The sequence below is a fragment of the Protomyctophum bolini genome (genome assembly GCF_963924005.1).
Source record: "Protomyctophum bolini genome assembly, chromosome: 12".
Classification (NCBI taxonomy): Eukaryota; Metazoa; Chordata; class Actinopteri; order Myctophiformes; family Myctophidae; genus Protomyctophum; species Protomyctophum bolini.
In genome coordinates this window covers 32,144,837-32,168,397 of record NC_137873.1, presented here as the reverse complement: position 1 = coordinate 32,168,397, position 23,561 = coordinate 32,144,837, and the positions used below count along the sequence as shown (strand labels likewise).

The 23,561-nt window shown below is 44.3% G+C and overlaps 1 protein-coding gene across 2 annotated transcripts in view; it reads left to right on the top strand.

Annotated features, from left to right (window-relative positions):
* Window positions 1-23,561, top strand: part of LOC308324979 (neurocan core protein-like) — a 108,566-nt gene that overhangs the window by 36,505 nt on the left and 48,500 nt on the right. For both annotated transcript variants that reach the window (XM_080777344.1, XM_080777343.1), the window contains exons 2-7: window positions 1,072-1,148; window positions 13,962-14,171; window positions 14,537-14,719; window positions 18,297-18,471; window positions 20,272-20,399; window positions 22,230-22,517. In XM_080777344.1, coding sequence (XP_080633470.1) covers window positions 1,076-1,148; window positions 13,962-14,171; window positions 14,537-14,719; window positions 18,297-18,471; window positions 20,272-20,399; window positions 22,230-22,517 — 1,057 coding nt within the window. In that variant the 5' untranslated portion in view covers window positions 1,072-1,075. The remainder of the gene's footprint in view (window positions 1-1,071; window positions 1,149-13,961; window positions 14,172-14,536; window positions 14,720-18,296; window positions 18,472-20,271; window positions 20,400-22,229; window positions 22,518-23,561) is intronic.

Sequence of the window (23,561 nt, the reverse complement as noted above, 5' to 3'; positions counted from 1 at the left end):
TTGTCCATGCAGCTCCCGGCCTTGTGCAGGGGAAGCAAATGTGTGGATTATAGGCTACACACACGCACGCACACATACACACGCGAGCACGCACACACAAGTACAGACTTGCACACACACAGGCTATCCATCACCTTTATGGAATCTTTTAACAAAACCTTATAGATCACAGAATTTTAGCGAGCTGTGTAAGCCCACATATCACTGCCTGACATGCTGAGTCAGCCTGCTAGCGCCATAATGCTAGCGTAGCGGTGGGTGGACAAATCCAATACACACAATATACTGGACCTTATACTGTACATTTGCTTGTCATCTCAATCTTTTTTCGCTCTCTCTCTCTCTCTCTCTGTTCCTCAACGTGGGGACTCTTTACAGGCAAACCACGAGGGGCCATTTGGTTTCATTTGTACTCTCTCTGAGTTAAACGCTGAGACTTGGTTTCATTTGTACTCTCTCTGAGTTAAACGCTGAGACTTGGTTTCATTTGTACTCTCTCTGAGTTAAACGCTGAGACTTGGTTTCATTTGTACTCTCTCTGAGTTAAACGCTGAGACTTGTTTCATTTGTACTCTCTCTGAGTTAAACGCTGAGACTTGGTTTCATTTGTACTCTCTCTGAGTTAAACGCTGAGACTTGGTTTCATTTGTACTCTCTCTGAGTTAAACGCTGAGACTTGGTTTCATTTGTACTCTCTCTGAGTTACACGCTGAGACTTGGTTTCATTTGTACTCTCTCTGAGTTAAACGCTGAGACTTGGTTTCATTTGTACTCTCTCTGAGTTAAACGCTGAGACTTGGTTTCATTTGTACTCTCTCTGAGTTAAACGCTGAGACTTGGTTTCATTTGTACTCTCTCTGAGTTAAACGCTGAGACTTGGGGTTCCAGAGTATGGCTGAGCGAGACTTAAAATCAATATGGCGATTATTTCAAACTTGTGCCTATACAAGTTTAATACAGGGATTGAATGATTTGTCAGATATTTAGGAAATTATATAAAACAATCTATTAGTATTTGACTGTGTGGATTCTGTATTTGAATATACTGCATCTCTCTCTCTCTCTCTCCAGGTCTATGATGGTGCCTCTTGGTGTGGCTGGGCGGCAGGTCTTCATGACTCTGATGCTGCTGCTGTACTTTGGCCTGGGTGAGTCCTCTGTCTTCTGACAATAAGACATAGCAGTGGCGGCCATTTTGTGGTTCCACTAAAAAAAGCTTTTTCAATTATTGTAAGCCTACTGTATAATCAAGCAATCCAGGATCCTGGTGAGTCATGGCCACCTTTTTGATTATCATTTTAATTTAGCCTACTATAAATATTCTTTGTTTAGCGTTTTTCTTTTTCTTTCTTTCTTTCTTGGATGGCTTGATCCTATAGGCTGACAATAATGGATGTAAATATTTTTTGGAGATTTCTATGTGAAAAATGAATAACCTTTACTTTTAATGGAACCAGAAAACGGCCGCCACTGCTATGGCCTATGCCCTATAGGGATTTAGAGTCATGCCTCTGCAATCTGCATATTTCAACGAAAAGGTGTCCAGCTCTGTCCTGAAGTATATTATAAGAAGAGTTCTGGTAAAAGCTTAACGTTTTGAAGGTCCAGGTAAATATGTTTAACACGAAGCCAGCCGCCAACTCCTCCACCACTCCATTAGCCTCACAGCGCAGGGAGTGACACACACACAGACAGACACACACACACACACACACACACACACACACACACACACAAACACACACACACACACCTCACATTCCATTTGACTTGTTTAAATACTAGTAGTCCATGCATGTCCAGAGGCACGGTCAGTGGCTCTCTGGGAGGTGAGAGACCAAACAGACAGCTTGATTAGATTAACCCTTTTGATCAGCCGTTTGTTCCTGATCATGTCTGCAGAGTGCAGACCCCCTTTGTCCTAAAGGTGTCTCCAGAAAGGACACTAGAGAAGATATTCATCAGCTCTCAGAAACAGAGTAGATATAGAACAATGGCCACCACTATGCCTGCCAAAAAGCCTAAAGGTGTCACAGACAGAATCTCAGAATCAGCCAGTGACAGTTTAACATTGGATCATAGTATTCGTTATGGAATTATGGGGTCGACCATTATACTTCAGTCCTGTGACACATTGCTTGACAAAATCATATGTCAACTGGAAAAGGTCGTTTGACACATTTTACGACGTGTCACCTAAGGTACAAGCGCGTCTAGAAGAGCGTTCATGTGACCTTGTGACGAAGTACACGTACTCAAGTACTGTACTTAACCCATTCTGACCTGAGATCAGATTCATACGAGGTTTCCACCTGGACACACACTGGTCTGATGAACCCATTCTGACCTGAGATCAGATTCATACGAGGTTTCCACCTGGACACACACTGGTCTGATGAACCCATTCTGACCTGAGATCAGATTCTAAAAATGTCAGTCGTTCTTCGATTTTTCAAAAATAGCTAAAGCATAACATGATGCTAACACCAAAATGGGTTCCCGGTCAGAATGGGTTAAGTACAATTTTGAGGTATTCTTTTTACCTTCTTCATTATTTACAATTTTCTATACTTTTACTCCAAGTCCTCCCCCACCACGTCTCAGAGGAAAATATTGTACCATTATAACCTCATAAAATGGCCATGTAGGCCTGTAGTTATAACACACACGCTGCCACAAAAGTATACCTCCATCATTTTTTTGTTTGAAATATTTAACGTAGTATTATAATGGAAGTCAATGGGTCAGTGATTGCGCTGCCCATTTTTCTTACTGTCTGTTTTGTTTATGGCGTGGCTGGCAGGCATCCTTACACCTTTTAACAGCCTGGCTCTGCAAGACCAGTTTATATAGACCTGTCGTCTGTGACATACAGTATGAGCTTGTAGAACGGCTATGTTTGCTATAAAAAAGAAAAAGATCCACACCCAAAAAAAGTCATTCCAAATATTGGTTTTCGATATATTTTGGGTTAATTGACCACCTCTAGATCCCTGCCCCGAATTCCAACCGATTCAAGAACGTATAACGATACGACGTAGGCAGACACTGTCTCCCTCACTGACAATCACCGCAGTTAACGTTTTATACTGTCGGGAGGAGGGGAAAAGGGACAAAAGGAGAGGAAGTCACGAAGGAACAAAAGAATGGAGGAATAGAAAGATGACGGGGAGAAAGTGTGACAAGAAGAAAAGACGACAGAGGAAGCGGAGAGAGGCCAGGAACAAAGGGAGAAGACGGGACCAAAGCGGGGGAAATGACAGTTGACGCCACAAACGACGGCACTGCCAGCATTACCACTGTCCGGTTTGTCTGCTTTCCAGAGGAATCAAACACACACACACACACACGACAGATTGGGGTTACTTGTCATCCAAGAAAGTGAGTAACTGTGTTAACCCATTTTGGACTGAGGTCGATAAAAAAATGGCTTAAAAATCCCAGAATTATCTCTATTGGGCCACGGACCCCCATCTCAAAATATGTAGTTCCAGGGACCCCCCAGAAGAAAATATTTTAGTTAAAAATGTTCGCTCTGAAATATATATTCAATGATTTGCGCCACATTTTAACGATTTTTCAAAAATAGCAGACCTATAAGCTCGAGCCTGTAGATCTGCTATTTTTCAATAGCTAAATTATAACATAATGTTTAAAACACCAAAAGGGGTTCCCGCCCAAACTGGATTAAGTGAGAGCTGGTGTAAGTGAGAGAGAGAGATAGAGAGAGAGAGCGCCACACACACACACACACGCTGTGGTTGTTTGCAGACATGCCTGCTCTGTGGGATGGAGCTTGGACCCTTCCCAAGTCCGTTTAGTGGAAAGTTTAGTCAACCATCTGTTCAATTACAATAATGCATAAAATTTGCAATTATGGACGGGGAAGGACAAAACATTGGCGGGCCGCTGGGTCTCCTGTGGAACGTGTCAGAGGTTTGTTGGGAAGCCCACACAAAGGCTGCTGATTGCTGCAGAGTTTGAGTCTCTTCTCCCGGTTCCCTCGATTCCCTCGTGTTAACCCATTCTGAACGGGAACCCGTTTTGGTGTTGGCATCATGTTATGCTTTAGCTATTGAAAAATAGCAGATCTACAAGCTCATAGCGCGCCACCGAGTGGCGCGCTACGAGCTTGTAGGTCTGCTATTTTTTGAAAAATCGAAGAACGACTGACATTTTTAGAATCTGATCTCAGGTCAGAATGGGTTATAATCAGACCAGTGTGTGTCCAGTGGAAACCTCGTATGAATCTGATCTCAGGTCAGAATGGGTTAAATATATGTATGTATGCGTGGTGGCGGGTACAGCTGCGCCGCATGCAGTGGTGGAAAAAGTACTCAAAATGTTACTTGGGGTATACGTTACTTTGGTAAATGTACTTATAGTTATACGTCAGGTGGTCAGGTCAGGTATGTGCGTTTGACATGGAAGTTTAAAATACTGTATAGGGTTTGTTGACTAAAACGGTGTTCAAGGTTCAAGGTTGTCTTTATTTGTCTCCCTTGGGAGAAATTGGTCTTGGAGACAGAGTCACAGCTGCATACAAATAACAGACACGTTCACATATGAAAAGGAAAAAACACCATGAAACTCATACACAAAACAGAGATATTGCATACATTCCCTTGATAAAGTGCAACTAGTCTATAAAGTGCTTTTGGCAATCCCTGAATCTCTGAGTCAGTAAAGTGCATTCGGCAGTCTCTTTTTGGATTAGATTTCTTTCTCACCGCCCTGGGCTGATAGAGGTGCTATAGGGTAGGGTCATCCCGACCGTGTGCATTCATATTTTCATCTGTCTCCTGCAGAAAATGTGAATTCCCACGACTGGGATGCGTGGTTTACCACGCTAAGCGTGATGTACGGGATTACTTTAAGGGATATTTCACTTTGAAACATTTTTGGTTCTTTTTACCGTCTACTCTGGCTTTTGTGAGCAACCCGGACAGTTTTAATGGTGCTTGATTCAACAGATACTTGATATTCATTTCATGAATCACGCCCCGTTTTAACCATGTTAGATTCATCGAAAACACCTGTCCTTGTTTCTGGTGACTGACTATTGTCCCAATTGGACAACATTGAAGAAATTGGAGAAACGGCTGGATGGCACTTATACACACGCCTTCTAATGAGAGCGCAGAATCTCTGTTGGACGAGCCACCCATCGACTAATCTAATATACGGCAACCTTCCCCGTGTTTCTTCACTAGTCCGATCCAGGACAACACAGTTTGCCGGCCACTGCAGAGCTGACAATGAGGTTATATCTTCCCTTCTTCCCTGGAATCCTGCCTCAAAGCAGACCAGAGGTCGTTCCCTGAGGTCATCACTATAGGGACACATGCATCAGTAGGCAGGAACTGGGGATGGCAATGAAGGACCGGGAAGTCTGGAATGGCATTGTGAAATCCATGATCTCGACTGCGGTCGAAAAATGATGATTGTCCTAATGCGTGAGGGCGCTGTGTTTTTTCAATACGATTTTTAAGTTATGTTTATAAATTGTTTGGGAAAGTGAAATATCCCTTTAATGATAGGTATCGTCATGCCATTTAAAGGTATATTCAGTGATTTCACTTAATTCAAATATCACTTATTTTTTTGTTTTGTTGTGATAATCCTCTCTACTATAGAGTGTGCTGACCATATAAGGAGTTCCTCCCTGTCCCCAGTTAACCCCTGGGGGTCAAAAAACCTTAGGTTTCGTTTTTGGCTCTCTATCCTGATTGGATGAAAGGCTTAGGTCCCAGCCAAAAACGAAAACCTAAGGTTTTTTGAGTGAAATCACTGAATATACCTTTAAATGTTGGCTGTTAACATGTCATTATAATACCATACCCCCTGGTGTTCGTTAACCTCAAATTCAGTTATTTTAGACAATATTGTCCCCAACTCTGAACAGTACAGATGAATCTGATTCCAGATCAACACACAATGCAACTCAACCCATGCCTGTCCATTAACATGAGACGTGTATCATGTTATAGACCTGTGATTTCTTGTCTGGAACTATATTTATGAACCACTTTCAACCTGGCATCCCTGGCATTTTTGGCACGGCATTGGAACGGCGAACGATCATAAACTTATTTTTGCCACGCTAACTATTTTCCTGAAATTACGCCTCTGCTGAGGCATTCATTTGTCTCTATTCCATTCATCCTACACCTCCATTCTTCTATTTGATATTACTATTAGCCCTTTGAACTTCATGTGAGTGTTTTTTTTTTGTCAAAGAAACACAAAGGCAATACAAACTTCTTGATTGGCACCGAAAGTAATATGGTTACATAACGCATAGTTTGAATTGAAAGCAATATCCAATACGGCACATCACATTTGGAAAATAATTAGTTTCCAGCTGGAAAATTTAGTAAATCAACCTTGAAAGCATCAATCAGTCATTCCATTATAAAACGCATTATGTTGAATCTATAAAACCGCATTATGTTGAATCTATAAAACGCATTATGTTGAACCTATAGCTATAGTAGTGGTGCAAGTACAGTAACTAAGTAGATTTCGTCACTGTCGGCCGGGTGGAAGCCTTGTCCAAAAAACGTTCCAGTTTAAAAAAAAATATATAGTGAAAAATAGATTTGCATGACTTTTGTGTGTCGCTCTCGTATGACAGATCTTCACTGCACATTGAGAATGAGTCATGCAGACAGTAGCGGTGGCGTCAAATAATCACATCGCAAGTGTACTTTTAGACAACTGTCCTTGGAGGCTATGCACACGTGACCTGCCATACCGAAATAACACCTACTGTAGGCCTACTGTATTTGCACAGAGCATCACCGAGAGCGAGGAGGAAGTGCACTTTGAAGGAAAACAGCGTACATAATTACTGTCAGTCCAGGACTTATTATTATGGAAGAAAAGCTTTTAACCAATCAGTATGGCAGAGTATGTTTACCACTCTATAGTGTTAGTCACTGTAGTCTTAGAAAAACAGACTTGTTTTACAACTATACCAAGCTTTCAGCACCGGACAGTTCCCAGGTGTCCTCATCCCACTACCAGAATCAGAGAGGCAACGTCGCTGCGTGTGTGTCAGCTCAGCACGGGATCACCAGAACTCCATCACTGTGTGTCAGCTCAGCACTCCACCTGCCTCCATCACTGTGTGTCAGCTCAGCACTCCACCTGCCTCCATCACTGTGTGTCAGCTCAGCACTCCACCTGCCTCCATCACTGTGTGTCAGCTCAGCACTCCACCTGCCTCCATCACTGTGTGTCAGCTCAGCACTCCACCTGCCTCCATCACTGTGTGTCAGCTCAGCACTCCACCTGCCTCCATCACTGTGTGTCAGCTCAGCACTCCACCTGCCTCCATCACTGTGTGTCAGCTCAGCACTCCACCTGCCTCCATCACTGTGTGTCAGCTCAGCACTCCACCTGCCTCCATCACTGTGTGTCAGCTCAGCACTCCACCTGCCACCACATTTGCCACAGACTCTTCATCACTTCTCTGTCTATATGATCCACATTGACTTTGTATCGTATCGTATGGTTTTGCAACACGCAACTAATCGGTATTGAATCGTTTTGCAATGCAAATAATCGATTGCATCAATACTAAATACGTTGCGTTGTATTTATCAATTTTAAGATCCATTTTTTTATCGACTTTTAAATCATTGAATCGTATCGTATTGCCACAATGAACCAATATCGTCCATCATATCATATCGTCAATATGTATCGTGATACGTACGGTATCGCTGTTAAAGTGCATCGTTACACCTACTGTATACGTATACTGTACATGAGGTTAGACGTGAGGTGCAAAAAGCAGCAGCACATCGGCAGGTCCGCATGGAGAGAGGACGTAAAACTTACGGACTGGTAGCTTTAACCCTCTCACACATACAGTACTGTATGTACAGTATGTACACGTCACATGCAGTCTCCAGCCTCTCTCTCTCTCTCTCTCTCTCTCTCTCTCTCCGGAGACGGTTGCCATGGATATCCCTGACTGGCTGACTGGTTGAGGATGGGAGAGGGTGGCTACAGATGCTGTGCTGTAGAGCAGGGGTTCTCAACGTTTTGGGCTGGGGGGGGTAAATGCATTTTGTGCTTTTTGAAATGATTTGATGCCAATACTTTTGTACTTACTTACTCAAGTACATTTGGAATTCCGGACTTTTACTTGTTAAAGTTTACTTATTAAAGTATAGATTGTACTTCTTCCACCACCTGAGGTGGACTGACTGGACTGAGGAGGACACTGCAGACAGACAGACAGACAGTGTGTTAATGCCACTGAGAGTCCTTCATGTCACTCCCAGCCATATGCTTGTCACACTGTCTGTTGTTCTTTTGTTTGGTCTGTCAGCTCCGCATGTGCCACTAGGGTGCGTTCAGTTGTGTGTCATCCCATCCCGCTGCCTCTGAGTCTGTCTGTCTGTCTGTCTGTCTGTCTGTCTGTCTCTGTCTCTGTCTCTGTCTCTGTCTCTGTCTCTGTCTCTGTCTCTCTCTCTCTCTCTCTCTCTCTTTGTTTTTGTTGTTCTCAATCTGTCCCTCTTTTTCCCTCTCTCTTTGTTGTTACCTCTCTTTCTATCTCTCTCCCTCTCTTCCACCCCCCCCCCCCCCTGTGTGTCTTTGTGTCGCTGTCTGTCTCATCAGCCTCTCGTAACTCCAATACAAAATACAAAGTGTTTTATATGCCCTGTGGTATAAATACACTCCCCCCCGCCACCCCCCCCCCCCCACACTTTCTCCCTGTCTTTTCCCGGTAGATGTGATTTTGCGATTACCTCTGATTTGGGGGAGTGTGTGTGTGCGTGCGTGCGTGTGTGTGTCTGTGTGGGTGTGTGTGTGTGTGTGTGTGTGTGTGTCTGTGTGTGTCTGTGTGTGTGCGCGTGCGCGATGGGGTGTCGGGTATTCCTGAGCACAGAGTAGGGAGGGTCCCACGGGGTTGTGCGGTGAAAACATTTCCAATCTAAATGCAGATGATGGAGACATCTTTGGGGGTTCCACGCCACACTGTGCAGCTTAGCTCCATTATTCCACATCGGTTGGAAAGAAAGCTTCTGACTTTTTTTTCTTCTTCTTTCCTTCATTCTTTTGCCAGTACCACTCTGTAAGCCCATGTTAGTTTTCCACAAATTGATTGATGTGTGTGCGTGTGTGTGTGTGTGTGTGTGTGTGTGGTGTTTGCGCGTGTGTGTGAGTGAGTGTGTGCGTGCAATGGGGGGGGGGGGGGGGGGGGGGAGTGTCTGCCTCAGAGTTTTAGATCCCCCCCCTTTCGGGCATTTGTTTATTTTGGCCGGTGGAGATAATGTTTTATCCGTGCTTCATACTGTAGGTCAGACTGAATTAAATATTTGTAGACTGTCTGATATATGTTAGATACTTATGTTTGCCAATGTCACAATGTAACATTTTCATTACAAACTACATTAACCCCGCTGGTACCTATATTTATAGCCCGAATGGCAATATATGTATGAGCTTTTTGTCACACAACAAAGTAATTTATTTTCTCTTATTTTTATTTTCTTTTACAATTGGAACCGTGACTATCACAGACAGTGGAATTCTACAGAGGGGAGGTTGTGTAAGGGAGGGGCGGAAGAAGCAAATTGCCAACACATTCCAGCCGAGCTGATTACAGACCGGCGCATGCATGGCTCATCAGTATTCCATTGCACGGCCGCGTCACTCACCCAAAGTGAACTGATTTTCAACCTGAAGTTGTAATTCAATTAGAAATGAGAGAGTTGTTCTCGGCGACCGACCGGCACAAACAGGCGTCCCTTGATCATCTATTTACGGAGCGCGGCGTGTGTGGCGTGTGGGGTGTGTGTGGCGTGTGTGGCGCGTGCTGCTGCTGCTGCTCGGCCCTATGGAATTTCCATGCTTTAACACGACTGTTATCACTGTGGAATTTAAATGAGTTCCGGTGTGTCTTCTCAAAAGGGAACAAAACAAACAAAACAATCATAACCAAAAGGATTAACCAAAGCCCTATTTTATGCTAAATTGTGCAATGGTGTTGCGCAATAGTGGAAATAGCCGTAATCTACATGTTCACAGAAAACACACAATAATAATACCTTAATAAATAAAATACACAAATTTCCTATTATAATTCCTTGCACACAACCGGGAAACCAGGTTTAAAGTGGTTTGATTGAAAATTGTATTAACAGTTTGTAGAATGGGTATACAGTTCAAGGAAGGTACAGGTCAATACACAATCTGCTAAGAGGATACAACCAGAAAAAGACTTGTTTACATAAGGGTCCTCCATTTTCAATTAATCAGAACATTTAAAGACACTTATATGCTAAAAACGAAATCATAGAGTAAATGGGAAATGTGTAGGCCTACAGTATAGAAGACCGCTCTTTGAGAGCGGTTTTGAAGGAGTAGTTACATAAAAAAGACATAATAAAAGAAGCTGCTTCTTTCCATTGAGAGGTGTTAAGCCTCATGTTGATCCCATTATGATCGCATGGCGGTGGCGCGCGACACCACCGTGCGATGAAGTATACGTCAGGCTTTAGAGAGGCATGGGATGCATAGGGTGCTAGCTTTTTACAGGTGATGGTGCTGTTGCCATGGTTACTACCCCAGGACTGTATATCATTGGCAATCAGGCATGAATTAATTACTGATATCTATCTACTGAGCCCTCTCCACCCCCCACCCCCCCCTGCCTGCAGTTATGTTATACAATCACAAACTTATGATACAGCAAGAATGTCACTCAGCAGCGTCTCTGATAGCCATATTCGTCACTCCACGGTGCTCAGGACTGGAGCTTTCACCATGGTGTCACAACATTATAGAATTGAGCTTGCGGAGTTATAGTTCAGTCAGATATACTCGAGGGGTTTCATGCCGTGCTCAAGGGTGCATACATATACTCAAGGGCTTAATATGCTGCTTTACTACAGTATGTGGGTGTATAAGTGTGTGCAAGTCCCACACGTCATTCGCTGATGTGGCAGTCAGCTGTCCAATTGGGCGGGCTACTGAAGTTCACTAGACTGCACGCTCTTCCTGCCTTCCTCAGCTTATGGTTCCTGGTTGATATCAAGGACTATTGAAAGAGGACAGGAAGCGAAGACCGTACGGTGGACTCCATGTTGCTCCCTGGAAGGAAAGAAACATGCACAATGGACTATATGCAGCCAACACTTCCGCGTTCAGCTTCCTTGGTCTCAATTGCGCATGTTTCTTTCCTTCCAGGTATAGCAACATGGAGTCCACCGTACGGTCTTCGCTTCCCGTCCTCTTTTAATAGTCCTAGTCCTTGTTTGTTATGCTTTGTTATTTATGTTCCCCATGGGGGGTTTTATTGTATATTTATCTCCCTGCTCTTAATGTTTTATGATGGTGTTTAATTGTGCCGAGCAGGGAGAAAATGCAGCAGAGCCGAACACCAAGATACACCAAGATAAATAATATATCATACACTTGTATTCTCATTCTATAATAAATATTGGTTAAATCTATGTATATACACGTATGTGTATGTGTGTGTGTGTGTGTGTGTGTGTGTGTGTGTGTGTGTGTGTGTGTGTGTGTGTGTGTGTGTGTGTGTGTGAGACCTAAAGTGATTAAAGTGAATCATCTCCCCAGGTTCAAAGTGCGATATTAGTTATTATTAGTCATTAGTCATTGTGTGTGTACGTGCGTGCGCATTTCGCCTGAGTTTGTGGCAGCCTCATTATTGGCCGGTGCGGCGTTCCATTGCAGGAATGGGGGAATTATTTCTGGGTTTACTGCGACAAACTGTGCGTGTGAAGTCTCTAATGAATCCCTGTGGTCTTGTTAGCAGATGCCTCAGTGGGAGAGGAGCAGAGCCTCCTCCTCCTCAGTGGGAGAGGAGCAGAGCCTCCGTGCACCTCCTCCTCAGTGGGAGAGGAGCAGAGCCTCCTCCTCCTCATTGGGAGAGGAGCAGAGCCTCCGTGCACCTCCTCCTCAGTGGGAGAGGAGCAGAGCCTCCTCCTCCTCAGTGGGAGAGGAGCAGGGAGCAGAGCCTCCTCCTCCTCAGTGGGAGAGGAGCAGAGCCTCCATGCACCTCCTCCTCAGTGGGAGAGGAGCAGAGCCTCAGTGCACCTCCTCCTCCTCAGTGGGAGAGGAGCAGAGCTTCCGTGCACCTCCTCCTCAGTGGGAGAGGAGCAGAGCCTCCGTGCACCTCCTCCTCAGTGGGAGAGGAGCAGAACCTCTGTGCACCTCCTCCTCAGTGGGAGAGGAGCAGAGCCTCCATGTCCTCCTCAGTGGGAGAGGAGCAGAACCTCTGTGCACCTCCTCCTCAGTGGGAGAGGAGCAGAGCCTCCATGTCCTCCTCAGTGGGAGAGGAGCAGAGCCTCCTCCTCCTCAGTGGGAGAGGAGCAGAGCCTCCTCCTCCTCAGTGGGAGAGGAGCAGAGCCTCCATGCACCTCCTCCTCAGTGGGAGAGGAGCAGAGCCTCCTCCTCCTCAGTGGGAGAGGAGCAGAACCTCTGTGCACCTCCTCCTCCGTGGGAGAGGAGCAGAGCCTCCGTGCACCTCCTCCTCAGTGGGAGAGGAGCAGAGCCTCCGTGCACCTCCTCAGTGGGAGAAAAGCAGAGCCTCTGTGCACCTCCTCAGTGGGAGAGGAGCAGAGCCTCCGTGCACCTCCTCCTCAGTGGGAGAGGAGCAGAGCCTCCGTGCACCTCCTCAGTGGGAGAGAAGCAGAGCCTCTGTGCACCTCCTCAGTGGGAGAGGAGCAGAGCCTCTGTGCACCTCCTCAGTGGGAGAGGAGTAGAGCCTCCGTGCACCTCCTCCTCAGTGGGAGAGGAGCACCTCCTCCACTGCACATGACAGACAAAGTCACGTGAAGCCATTAGCCCGGCGCAGCCAAGGAATGGAGCTTCCCTGCCAGGAAAACAATAATAACGGATCATACTTTCTTCTCCTTTCCTCCTAATTTTCACCTTAGTAAAATAAGTCTGTTCGCTTAATCATGTTTTTGTTCCAGTTATGATTTTGCCTTCCAACGATGAACATAAAAGAATGAAAATGAGATTACAGATGAAACCATTGCTGTGCCGGTGAATGTTTTTTGTTTTATTCGTTTTGTCCTGTTCCTTTACAGTCGCCTAAAAGAAATAAAATAAAACTCACTCTGTTACTACCAGTTTATTATTCGTCACGCGACTGTGTCTTACAACGTATACAAGCGTGCGGTACGTTGTGAGCTTAGTCGGCCTGCTGTTGTCGACGCGCGATACCATGGTGCGATGGAGCATGGAGCACATGTACACGCCATTTAGGAAAGACATTGAGCCCCTTCCTTACTTCTTTCACAGGTGTTACTGCTGATACTAATGGAGGCTCTGTTCCATTCATGTCAAAACAGAGTCAGTGTGCTGCTTATATTGTGCGTACTTGGCTTACTGGGAACACTGTGCTATGCCAGTGGGTCTCATAGAGTGTCCTTGGGTTCCAAATGGCCCCCATACAGGTGTGTAACTCTGAGAGTGTATACAAATGGAACCAAATGGACCCTTACAGGTCAATTTGGTTTCATTTGTACGCTCTCAGAGTTATGAGGGTCCTTGAAATTAGGTTTGAGAACCACTGCACACTGGTTGGTCAATGAGGAAGGTCAAAAAAACCATGGAAACACTTAGCTTTCAAGGACTCTGACGAGGAATAACTGTGTAGGATTTATTACACAAGTGTGCCTGTTGGCCACTTTCAGAATGATGTCCCTATTTTAGATGTTTAGATGTTTAGATGTTTTAGATGTCATTTTAGGTGAAAGGAATTCCAAAGAATTAAAAAATAAACTATTTTGGGCATGTCATTTTAGGGGAAAATAATTTAAAAAAAAGAAAAAGAAAAAAAGCTTTTAGATCACATCTTTCCACTATACTTAGTTTTGTTTGACACTATACAGCAGCTTAGGTGCACTAACCGCGTGTCTAACCCATTCTCCCCCTGCACGTACGACACATTGTGTTTCCATCCGCAGCCTCCTCTGCAGTGACCATGCGTAAGGTCACCCACCCCACGGTGCGAGAGACCCTGGCCGGCAGGGCTCTGCTGCCCTGTGCCTTCACCCTCCAGCCCCGCTCCGACAGCCCAGCACCACCACCACCACGCATCCTCTGGACCCGGTCCTGGCGACCGGCCAGGGGCCACCAGGGGCTCCCTCTGGAGCAGACCGTTCTCTCTGCACGGGGTAAGACAGATCAAATCCTTTTTCTTTTTCCGATGGTTCTCCAACCTTTTCATTTCAAGAACTCCCAGTATGGTATGCACAGTGCTGTAGCAGGTACAAATGTAAACTGCTTCTGTTCATATTATTTGGAAGCCCTGGTAATGTCCATAAATTCTGTTCAGTGTCTGCGATAATTGGCAGTCACCATATATATGGAGGAGGCGATATGCTTCCTGTACCCGTGATCTGTATCCTGAAGTACTTGTTGAGTTTCTGAACATTAGCTATACTATCGTTTGTGTTCAAGAATTTCTTGTTAAATGTGAACACAAATAAACGTGTTAAATGTGAATTTCGCTAACGAAGGACGCCTCTCGGTGCCATAGGTGATGTCATCAAGGTGAACAAGGCCTTCATCGGGCGCGTCAGGCTGCCAGGCTACGCTGCCAACGCCCTGAACGCTACCATGGAGATCCAGCGCCTCCGGACCAACGACTCGGGCACTTACCGCTGTCAGGTTGCCATGGGGAACGACTACGAGAGAGACACGGTAGCCCTGGCAGTCACTGGTGAGTACGAACCATGACATAAACAAACATAGGTGTTCTTCTACTTCTTCATCTTCTTCTTGTCAAGGACCCCCCAGTTTGATATGCATTAACCCATGAAGGCCGTGAAAGCATCTGTGTTATTTTAGATATTAACCACTTTAACCATTATTTTATGCGCTGACTGACTATTCAAAAATAGCAGATATACAAGCCCCGTAGCATGTCACTTTGTGTAGCTATGCTATTTTTGAATCCTGCTGTGATCCAGGGCTTTCATTTGTACATTTCTGTATAGTTTTCAGAAATGAAGACAGTTGGGGCAAAGGCAGAATGAATATACAATCCTATATAGAACATATAGTACAATATATAATGAGGAGTGTCACAGTAATGAGAAACTTTGCATGCACACGCACGCACACTGCACAGCTGCCTTCAATAGTTAATCACCATCTTTAAGTAGCGTCTGTTACTTGTTTAAACATAATATTATCTGAATGCATTCAGAAACAATATAACAAGGACACTGCAATGGTTTTAAACAATGGCGGTTTATTGAAACAGTGAAAAAAGTTTATTGATTATTGGTCACCACCGGTCTTTATCCTCTGCAGTGCTGCTGGCAATTGATTGGGAGGATACCAAGTACATCAGAGGAGGAGGGGTGTTTATGAGCTATTTGAAAGATTTTGTCAATTAATTGGTGCCCGGAAAATGAACTTGAAGTACAATGTAATTGTGTTGTTGATTCAGACGGCTTGTGTCCACCTGCTATCCAAAGCTGGAAGTATTGAACAACCTGCAAGGGTGATATAGAGCTGTCAGGGCTCTTCCTGGAATGGCATAACCTAATATTTAGCACCTGCGGTTTTCCTTTTGCCTTTCAGTATGTGTTTGTTCTGTTGATAATAATTTAATTCCAGGCCTGCACTGTATACAGCCAGGGCTCAGTGGCCTTGTGGTTAGAGTGTCCGCCCTGAGACTGGGAGGTTGGGGTTCGATCCCCGGCCGGGTCGTACCAAAGACCCCCCAAAAAATAATATTGGGGGTAAGTCCCTGTGACATTCTAGCGTCATGTCCAGGGGGTGTACTTGTACATTAAGCTGCCTCATGCTACAGAAACAGGAGATGGGCTCCTGCCCTATGGGCTTACTTACTTACTGTATGTATAGGCTGCATGGGACTAATTTTGTGGAGCCTTCACTGTTTAACCAACCTTAAGGTTGTTTGTTGCCGTCAATTATTGGACAAACAATTTCAGGCAAGATTGAAAAGCTTTAGTGTTGTGCACCGAAAATAGCCTATATACAAGGTCACGCACGCACGCACATAGTTGTTTTGAGCTTGTATAGATCAGCTATTTTCGACCCCCAAAGAACAGATAATTGAAAGTGCTTCAGATAGACCGAGAGAAAAGCCTGTGTGGAAGCGAAACGGACTGGAAAATAAATTGATTTACAGGCCTTTTCACTCTCAGGGTTGGCTGTACCATCATACACTGTAGATGGAGATATAGATAAAGTGTATAGGGTTTGGAAACCAGGGGGCGGGGGGAGGGGGGGGGGGATTCTTCCTCGCATGAATTTCCATTTGGTGTTCTCTGTGTGTGTGAAAGCGCCGCCGCTATCGCCTATACGCTTCATCTTTTCAATATCGTGTAATATTATCTTTAATTACATTAATCACAACATTCCCTGCTGCTGTCTGCGTTTGTATTTCCATTATCTGTGACTAATTATCCGCAGCTGAATACCAATGACAGTTTCTGGCCGCGGTCGGCCGACCATGAAATCCTAGAGTTAAAAGGCCCAATCCATTGGTCATCGTGCACCGCGCGGGCATCTATTGATTCTGAAAGGCATCCATGGATCAATTAACCACTTAAACCCTAGATCCTTGCTGTCGGCCAGAAACCTTATGACTCCACATTTAATTGTTATTATTATTATTTTTCTTCTTCAGTGAAGAGAATGGCCTACGTTACACTTCATCTTATGACAGTGTTATGCTTACAGCAGTGGTATTCAACCCTTTTCACATCAAGGTCCATTATTTATTTGGCATTTGAGCTACGAACCGCCATTTGAGGAAACTAAACAATGTTTTGTTATCGTTGGATATTGTTTTGTCCACAATTCCATGTTGTATTGATGTTGGTACCATTATGAGAGATAACAGGCAAATGATCAAAATAACAATATTCTTTTGCTTTCTCTATTGTGTAGAATTCTTGTAAATTAAGTAATGCAGATGTACTGAGAGCGTAAAATAAAACCAAAGGATTCATCTTACACTCTCAAGAGTTAAAGATCTAAGGGTCCATTTGGTTACCAACTCTCCGTCATTTAGCTGGGGACCACCTGGACCCCCTTCAAAGACCACTGGTGGTCCCCGGACCACTGGTTGAAAACCACTGTGCTAAAGTACGCCAAATTGCCCCTCTACAAGCTCACTATACGCATCGCGATGTGACATGCCCAAATTAGGTGACAAGTGGTTACGTAGGCCTATGTCTGTGGGTATTATAAAATACTAGACTGGAGCCCAGCTGTAGAGCTCTGAGTCTGTAACGATGGAAGTTGGAGATTCATGCCCCACCCGTACCCATTCTGCAATACCCGTACCCATTCTGTCTGTGTCCCCTTTATGCCCATATATGGAGATTTCCCTATCTGTCACTCTTTTTTCATATGGAGTTCTGTGTTAGGCATGCCCAAATATGGAGTGTTGTGATGTCAGGTATGCCCAAATATGGAGTGTTGTGATGTCAGAACAGGCCTGGGCTCCATATATGGAGCTTCTGGACAACCGCGGGTCCAACCGACTCGACACCGGGCATTGCACTCCCTGTGGGGGTGTGGAACGATGGGGCGAACGGTTCCCGAGTTACGTGCATTACAGACAGACAGATCAGACGTGGTGCATTTATAGATAGATATTGTACCAAGGAATGAAAAGTATTAACAAGTAGAAAGAAACAGCTAGTTGACTGGAGTCCCCCGGGGGTCTATACTATAGGTCCCCTCCTGTTTTTGCGTACACTAAACATCTTCGCGAAAAATCGCCGATCTGCAAGATCCACTACACTTGTGGATCTGCAGCTATCTTTGCTGAATGTTCGGCTCCAAAATAGGGAGGCTTTAGGGATTTGAGGTACAATTCATTGCTAGTTTGTGTCCGCCACGTCTTTGAAATTAGAGCGCTAGCAGTCGCAGAACTCACCGGCCCAACATCGCCCCCAATATTTATCCATTCGTAAGTCTGAGATGCTGCAAATGCATGGAACCCCTTTGGTTCCATAATGCTTTCCGTTTTATACTGTCCAGTGTCCACAGTGGACACGGGTTATCTTGCCGTCACCAAACAAAAAAAAGCGAACAAATGTAACCAAAAATGGCCACGGATCAATTTGGTTGCATTTGTACCCTCACCGGTCCATCACCCCCCACCTCCCACTGTGTGTGTGTGTGTGTGTGTGTGTGTGTGTGTGTGTGTGTGTCTAGCTGTGGTGTTCCACTATCAGACACCTGATCAACTGTGTGTGTGTGTGTGTGTGTGTGTGTGTGTGTGTGTGTGTGTGTGTGTGTGTGTCTAGGTGTGGTGTTCCACTATCAGACCCCTGGCACGCGCTACGCTCTCTCCTTCGCCGACGCCCAGCGGGCCTGTCAGGAAAACTCGGCGCAGATCGCCACCCCGCCACAGCTCTGGGCGGCGTTCTACGACGGCTACACCAGCTGTGCGGCCAGCTGGTTGGCGGACCAGACCGTACGGTAAGGCCTGCGGCGGTGTCACTCCCGAACTGCTGTGAAAACTGTGTGTTTACTCAAGTGCTGCAACTTAAGTACAATCTTGAAGCTCTTTTTTGTACTTTATTTCAGTATACTGTATCAAGTTTGTTTTCCGTTAAAGGACAATTCCATGCTAGAAGGCTTTCTTACCTTTCTTTGTAGTTGTTACGTCCCCACCAAAGAGGTCCAGGGGGTTTTTTGTGCAAAAACTCCTTATTGGCTATTTCCCCTACCATAATAAGCCCTCAATGAATTGCATTGAATTGAATGGGAATTGAATAGGGCTATGAGGTGTTGTGCTAATTCGCTTATTTGCATCGAAATAAGTAAAGTGTGCCGCTTGGGATATTATTTACATTATGAAGAGAGGATATATACATTTTTATTTATTTATTTTGAGCGATGGAAATAAGCGAATTAGCACAACATTCCATAGCCCCATTCAATTCCCATTCAATTCAATGCAATTCATTTAGGGCTTATGATAGGGGAAATAGCCAATAAGGAGCTTTTGCACAAAATAACACCTGGACCTCTTTGGCGGGGACGTAACAACTACAAATAAAGGTAAGAAAGCCTTCTAGCATAAGTCAGTCAAGTCATAAGTCAGGCTTCACGCTATAATGCTCATGAATTGCTTCGATTGGTGGTTATCAACCTGTGGCCCGGGCCCCACTGGTGCACGTGACAATATTGCAAGTGGGCGCCCAAATACATTTAACACACTAAGGTTTTGAATGATAATATCACATTCATTTATTCTCAAGCGATTGACTCATCATAAAAATAACATCCACCCATCTGCCCACTTAAGTGGTCAGATGGGTGGGCCACGGACACTGGCTTATTGCTGCTGTACTTTATAACCTGATTTTAAAGTTAGTGTATAAGTGATATTGCTTTGGTTAAAACTAGCTCTATCTTCTGAGTGTCTGTTCATTAACAGGGTTATTAAAACATCACGTATGCGCCTTTATTTGTATTGTCCACCGATGTTCTGCTAGTCCTCCTTACCTAAATGGTCTAAATATGAAATCTTTAATTATGTTTAATTAATTATGTTTTTCAACCTGCCTGAATAAATACAGTAACAGTTTAAATTGAAAATAAATGCATAAACTCTGCAGGATAATGGCAAAAAGGGAAGAGAACATCAAGGCACTCTTGTGGGAAAAAAGCCTTTGATAGTATGAATGGTTTAGTCACCCTGATGAAGGCATTGTAGCCCGAGGTGTATTTATTTATTGAATTATTTCCACGCTAGCCATACTATTATAGGCTTTTATAATTTTTCCACAAGAGTGCCTTGGTGTCTTCCTTTTTGTGCCATGTAATTTTGTCCCCCATTTGTACCAAATAGCATCTTATTGGGGATTTTTCTTTTTGCCAAACAGACACGCTCCTTTCTCTCTGAATGTCTTTATGCATAATGGAGAATGGTACATAATGGTACATTAAATTACTACTGTGTTAGTACACAGTCAAATCTATAGTGTTAATTTATGCATTTGTAACTCTGAAAGTGTACAAATGGACCCCAGTGGTGTACGAATGGTTCCATTCGTACACTTTCAGAGTTGGGATTTTACTGGGTAACCTCAGTGGAAATCATGACCTTGCTGCAAACGTTTCAGACCCCAAACAAAAAAGAAATAAGAAGAAGAAGAAGAAAAGGGGGTACAAATGGACCCTTATGGATCCATTTGTACTAGAGGCATAAAAGATCAAAGCAGTAGCCATCATGATGGTGATGGTGTTGATGGCTGTCCCCTCTCTCTACAGATATCTGGTCCACTCACCAGAGACTGGTTGCTATGGACACAAGGAGTACTACGCTGGACTGCTGAGCTATGGGAAGAAAGACCCCAACGAGATGTTCGATGTGTACTGCTTTGCCACAGAAATGGATGGTATGTGAATTGTGAACATGTTGCATTATAATTTTTTCGGACATGAACATTTTAGGATATTGATTGTATATGAATGGCATTTAAAAAAGACTTGCCAATATTATTGTAAGCCTAAAGCTGGAAAATAGCAGATCTACAAGCTCACAATGTGTCACAATTAAGTATAATTCAGGCATAACTCTAACCCTAAACCTAACCTCAAAATATCTACTGTAATCCTAACCCCCGAACCCAACCTGTATCTTTTCCTAATTCTAACTTTGAAGATTATATAACCTACTTGATCTTAAAACATCCTTTTGTTGTTGAGTATTATTAGTAGACAACAAAATGTGTGCACATACTTTACAGCACAGCAGGGCAGGGCAGTATATTGTCGACTTTATACACTGACTTTATATTGTTGACTTTTAAACCACAAGTGCATGGTCACTCTCAACAGATGGGCAAAAACAGGTGGTGCTCGCAAACGCACGCACGCACGCACGCACGCACGCACGCACACACACACACACACACACACACGCGCGCACACACACACACACACACACACACACACACACACACACACACACACACACACACACACACATACACACTTGGTGACCTGACAGTTAGAGACATGTACTGTATTACAATACTTGTTCCACTAATAATATAAAATAAGTACATAAAAAGACCATCAGGACAGCACAGCTGTCAGTCTTATTTCCGTACTTCACTGATGTCAATGAGAGTCAGTATCTTAACCCCTTTTGGTGTTTTAAACATTATGTTATAATTTAGCTATTGAAAAATAGCAGATCTACAAGCTCATAGCGCGCCACCGAGTGGCGCGCTATGAGCTTGTAGGTCTGCTATTTTTGAAAAATCGTGAAAATATTTTAGAAGATTTAGATTTAGATTTAGGTCAGGCCTAAATGGGTTAATGATATGTAACAATGTTATCATGTGGCCTTCATTTCTTTAACTCCAAGATACAACACAGGTTGGAGGCATAACGAGCAAATTAAATCAAAAGTCACACAAGTTTGTTTTTGTTTTTGTGCAGAATCTGGAGCAAAGATGAAGATGTCTTGGGAGATTACAATGATGAAATAATTTTCGACTTTAGGCCAACCTGTTTTTGAGATAATTAAAATGTAAAATTATAGTCTTGTGATCCATATTAATATGTGCCCGAGTAATTTGCAACGCAGCTGACAATGTTGCTGTTTCCACCTCGCTTTTAGTGGAGAACAAAATAATGCTTAGTCACTGCATGGACCACTGATAATATAGTTGTATTATTATTGTTATTGTTATTAAGTACAAACTCAATTACAAAACTATTGAGTACTCTGGTATCAATAAGGTTTGGGCTTATCGAGCCAGTTATCGAGCATAGCCACCCATGGCGTCGTGTTTAAACAATCAAGACAAGAGGCGATCAAGAAATAAATCTATCTAATCTGCTTTTTTTGCCCTAGTAAAATGTGATATCTTTTGGTTACCGGTAAATAAATATGCATTTGCTGTTTATAAAGAGCTGAAGAGACATGAAGATTGTATCGTAATTATTACAGTACTATTCATAATATGAAGCCATTTACACAGTTATTGCACATTCATTAATGGTTGATTTTATCATAGGAAATAGCGGGCTCGATAAAAGCTCGGGTCAAATAAGTAGGATCAATATGGTGCTCATTATCAATACAAATTAACGTCCCTACATCCAGTATTAAGCTTTCCAGCCGGCAGCGACGATGCGTGTGCTGCTACGGTTGAATCCACTCCCTCACGCTCAGACACGCTGCCCTGCTGTGTCCGTCTCTCCTCTGTCTGTAGGCGAGGTGTTCCATTACTCCGTCCCAGGGAGGCTGGCGCTGTCGTCGGCCTCGGACCGCTGCGTGTCCTTGGGAGGACAGCTGGCGACGGTGGGCCAGCTCTACCTGGCGTGGAAGGCCGGCCTGGACAGCTGCCAGCCGGGCTGGCTGTCCGACGGCAGCGTCCGCTACCCGGTCAGCCAGCCTCGCCGCGAGGACTGCGGAGGAGACCGGCCCGGAGTCTACACGGTGGCGTTCAACAGCACGGCGGACCAGACCTCTGGCCTCTACGACGCTTACTGCTACAGAGGTAACTGTAACATAGAACCACACGCCTCTATGACGCTTAATGCTAAGGTAACTGTAACACAGAACCACAAGCCTCTATGACGCTTAATGCTAAGGTAACTGTAACACAGAACCACAAGCCTCTATGACGCTTAATGCTAAGGTAACTGTAACACAGAACCACAAGCCTCTACGTCGCTTACTGCTACAGTGGTAACTGTATCACATACATACATCCATCCATCTTCAACCGCTTATCCGTAGTCGGGTCGCGGGGGCAACAGAGAGCTTCAGATTTTCCTCTGCAGAGCAGCATTAGTAACCTCCTCCTGGGGGATCCTGGGGGATCCTGAGGCGTTCCAAGGCCAGTGAGTCGATGTAATCCCTCCATCTCATCCTTGGTCTGGTACCGGGGGTTTTGCCTTTCCAGGCGAAGAAGCAGCGACTCTACTCCGAGTCTCTCTCACATGACTGTGAGAACTCACATCTAAGGGAGGTGCCAGCCAGCCACCCGACGAAGAAAACTTTGCAAATTTGCAAACCTTATTCTTTTGGTCATGACCCACATACTTCATGACCATAGGTGAGAGTAGGAACGTATAACAGTCCAGTGAAAATAGCAGATCTACAAGCTTACAACGTGTCACATTGGGCCATGTTGTGAGCTTGCGGATCAGGCTATTTCCACGATTTCTTAAAACGTATTTTTCATGGAATTCATGGAGTTAATTCATTTCTTTTGAGTATCAGAATGATGGTGACATTGATTTCCATGATGACTGCCATGTTTTGTAACACAATACAAAAGAAAACTGACTTACCGTACATTAAAAGCAATTTAAAAGTCACATGGCAAACATCAACACACACACATGATACAGCTGACGTCGTGTGTTTGGAGACGGGCCTGTATTTATACAGGGAACCACCACTTAGTGTCAACTTGTGAAGCGGAGGGGAAATTAACTTGTAGTTTGTGACAGCCGCCCCCTCATCTGCGCAGCACAGCTAAATAAATGCATGCTTTCATTTGGTTTCTCCTGTTGATTTTAGGGAATGGCGTTAA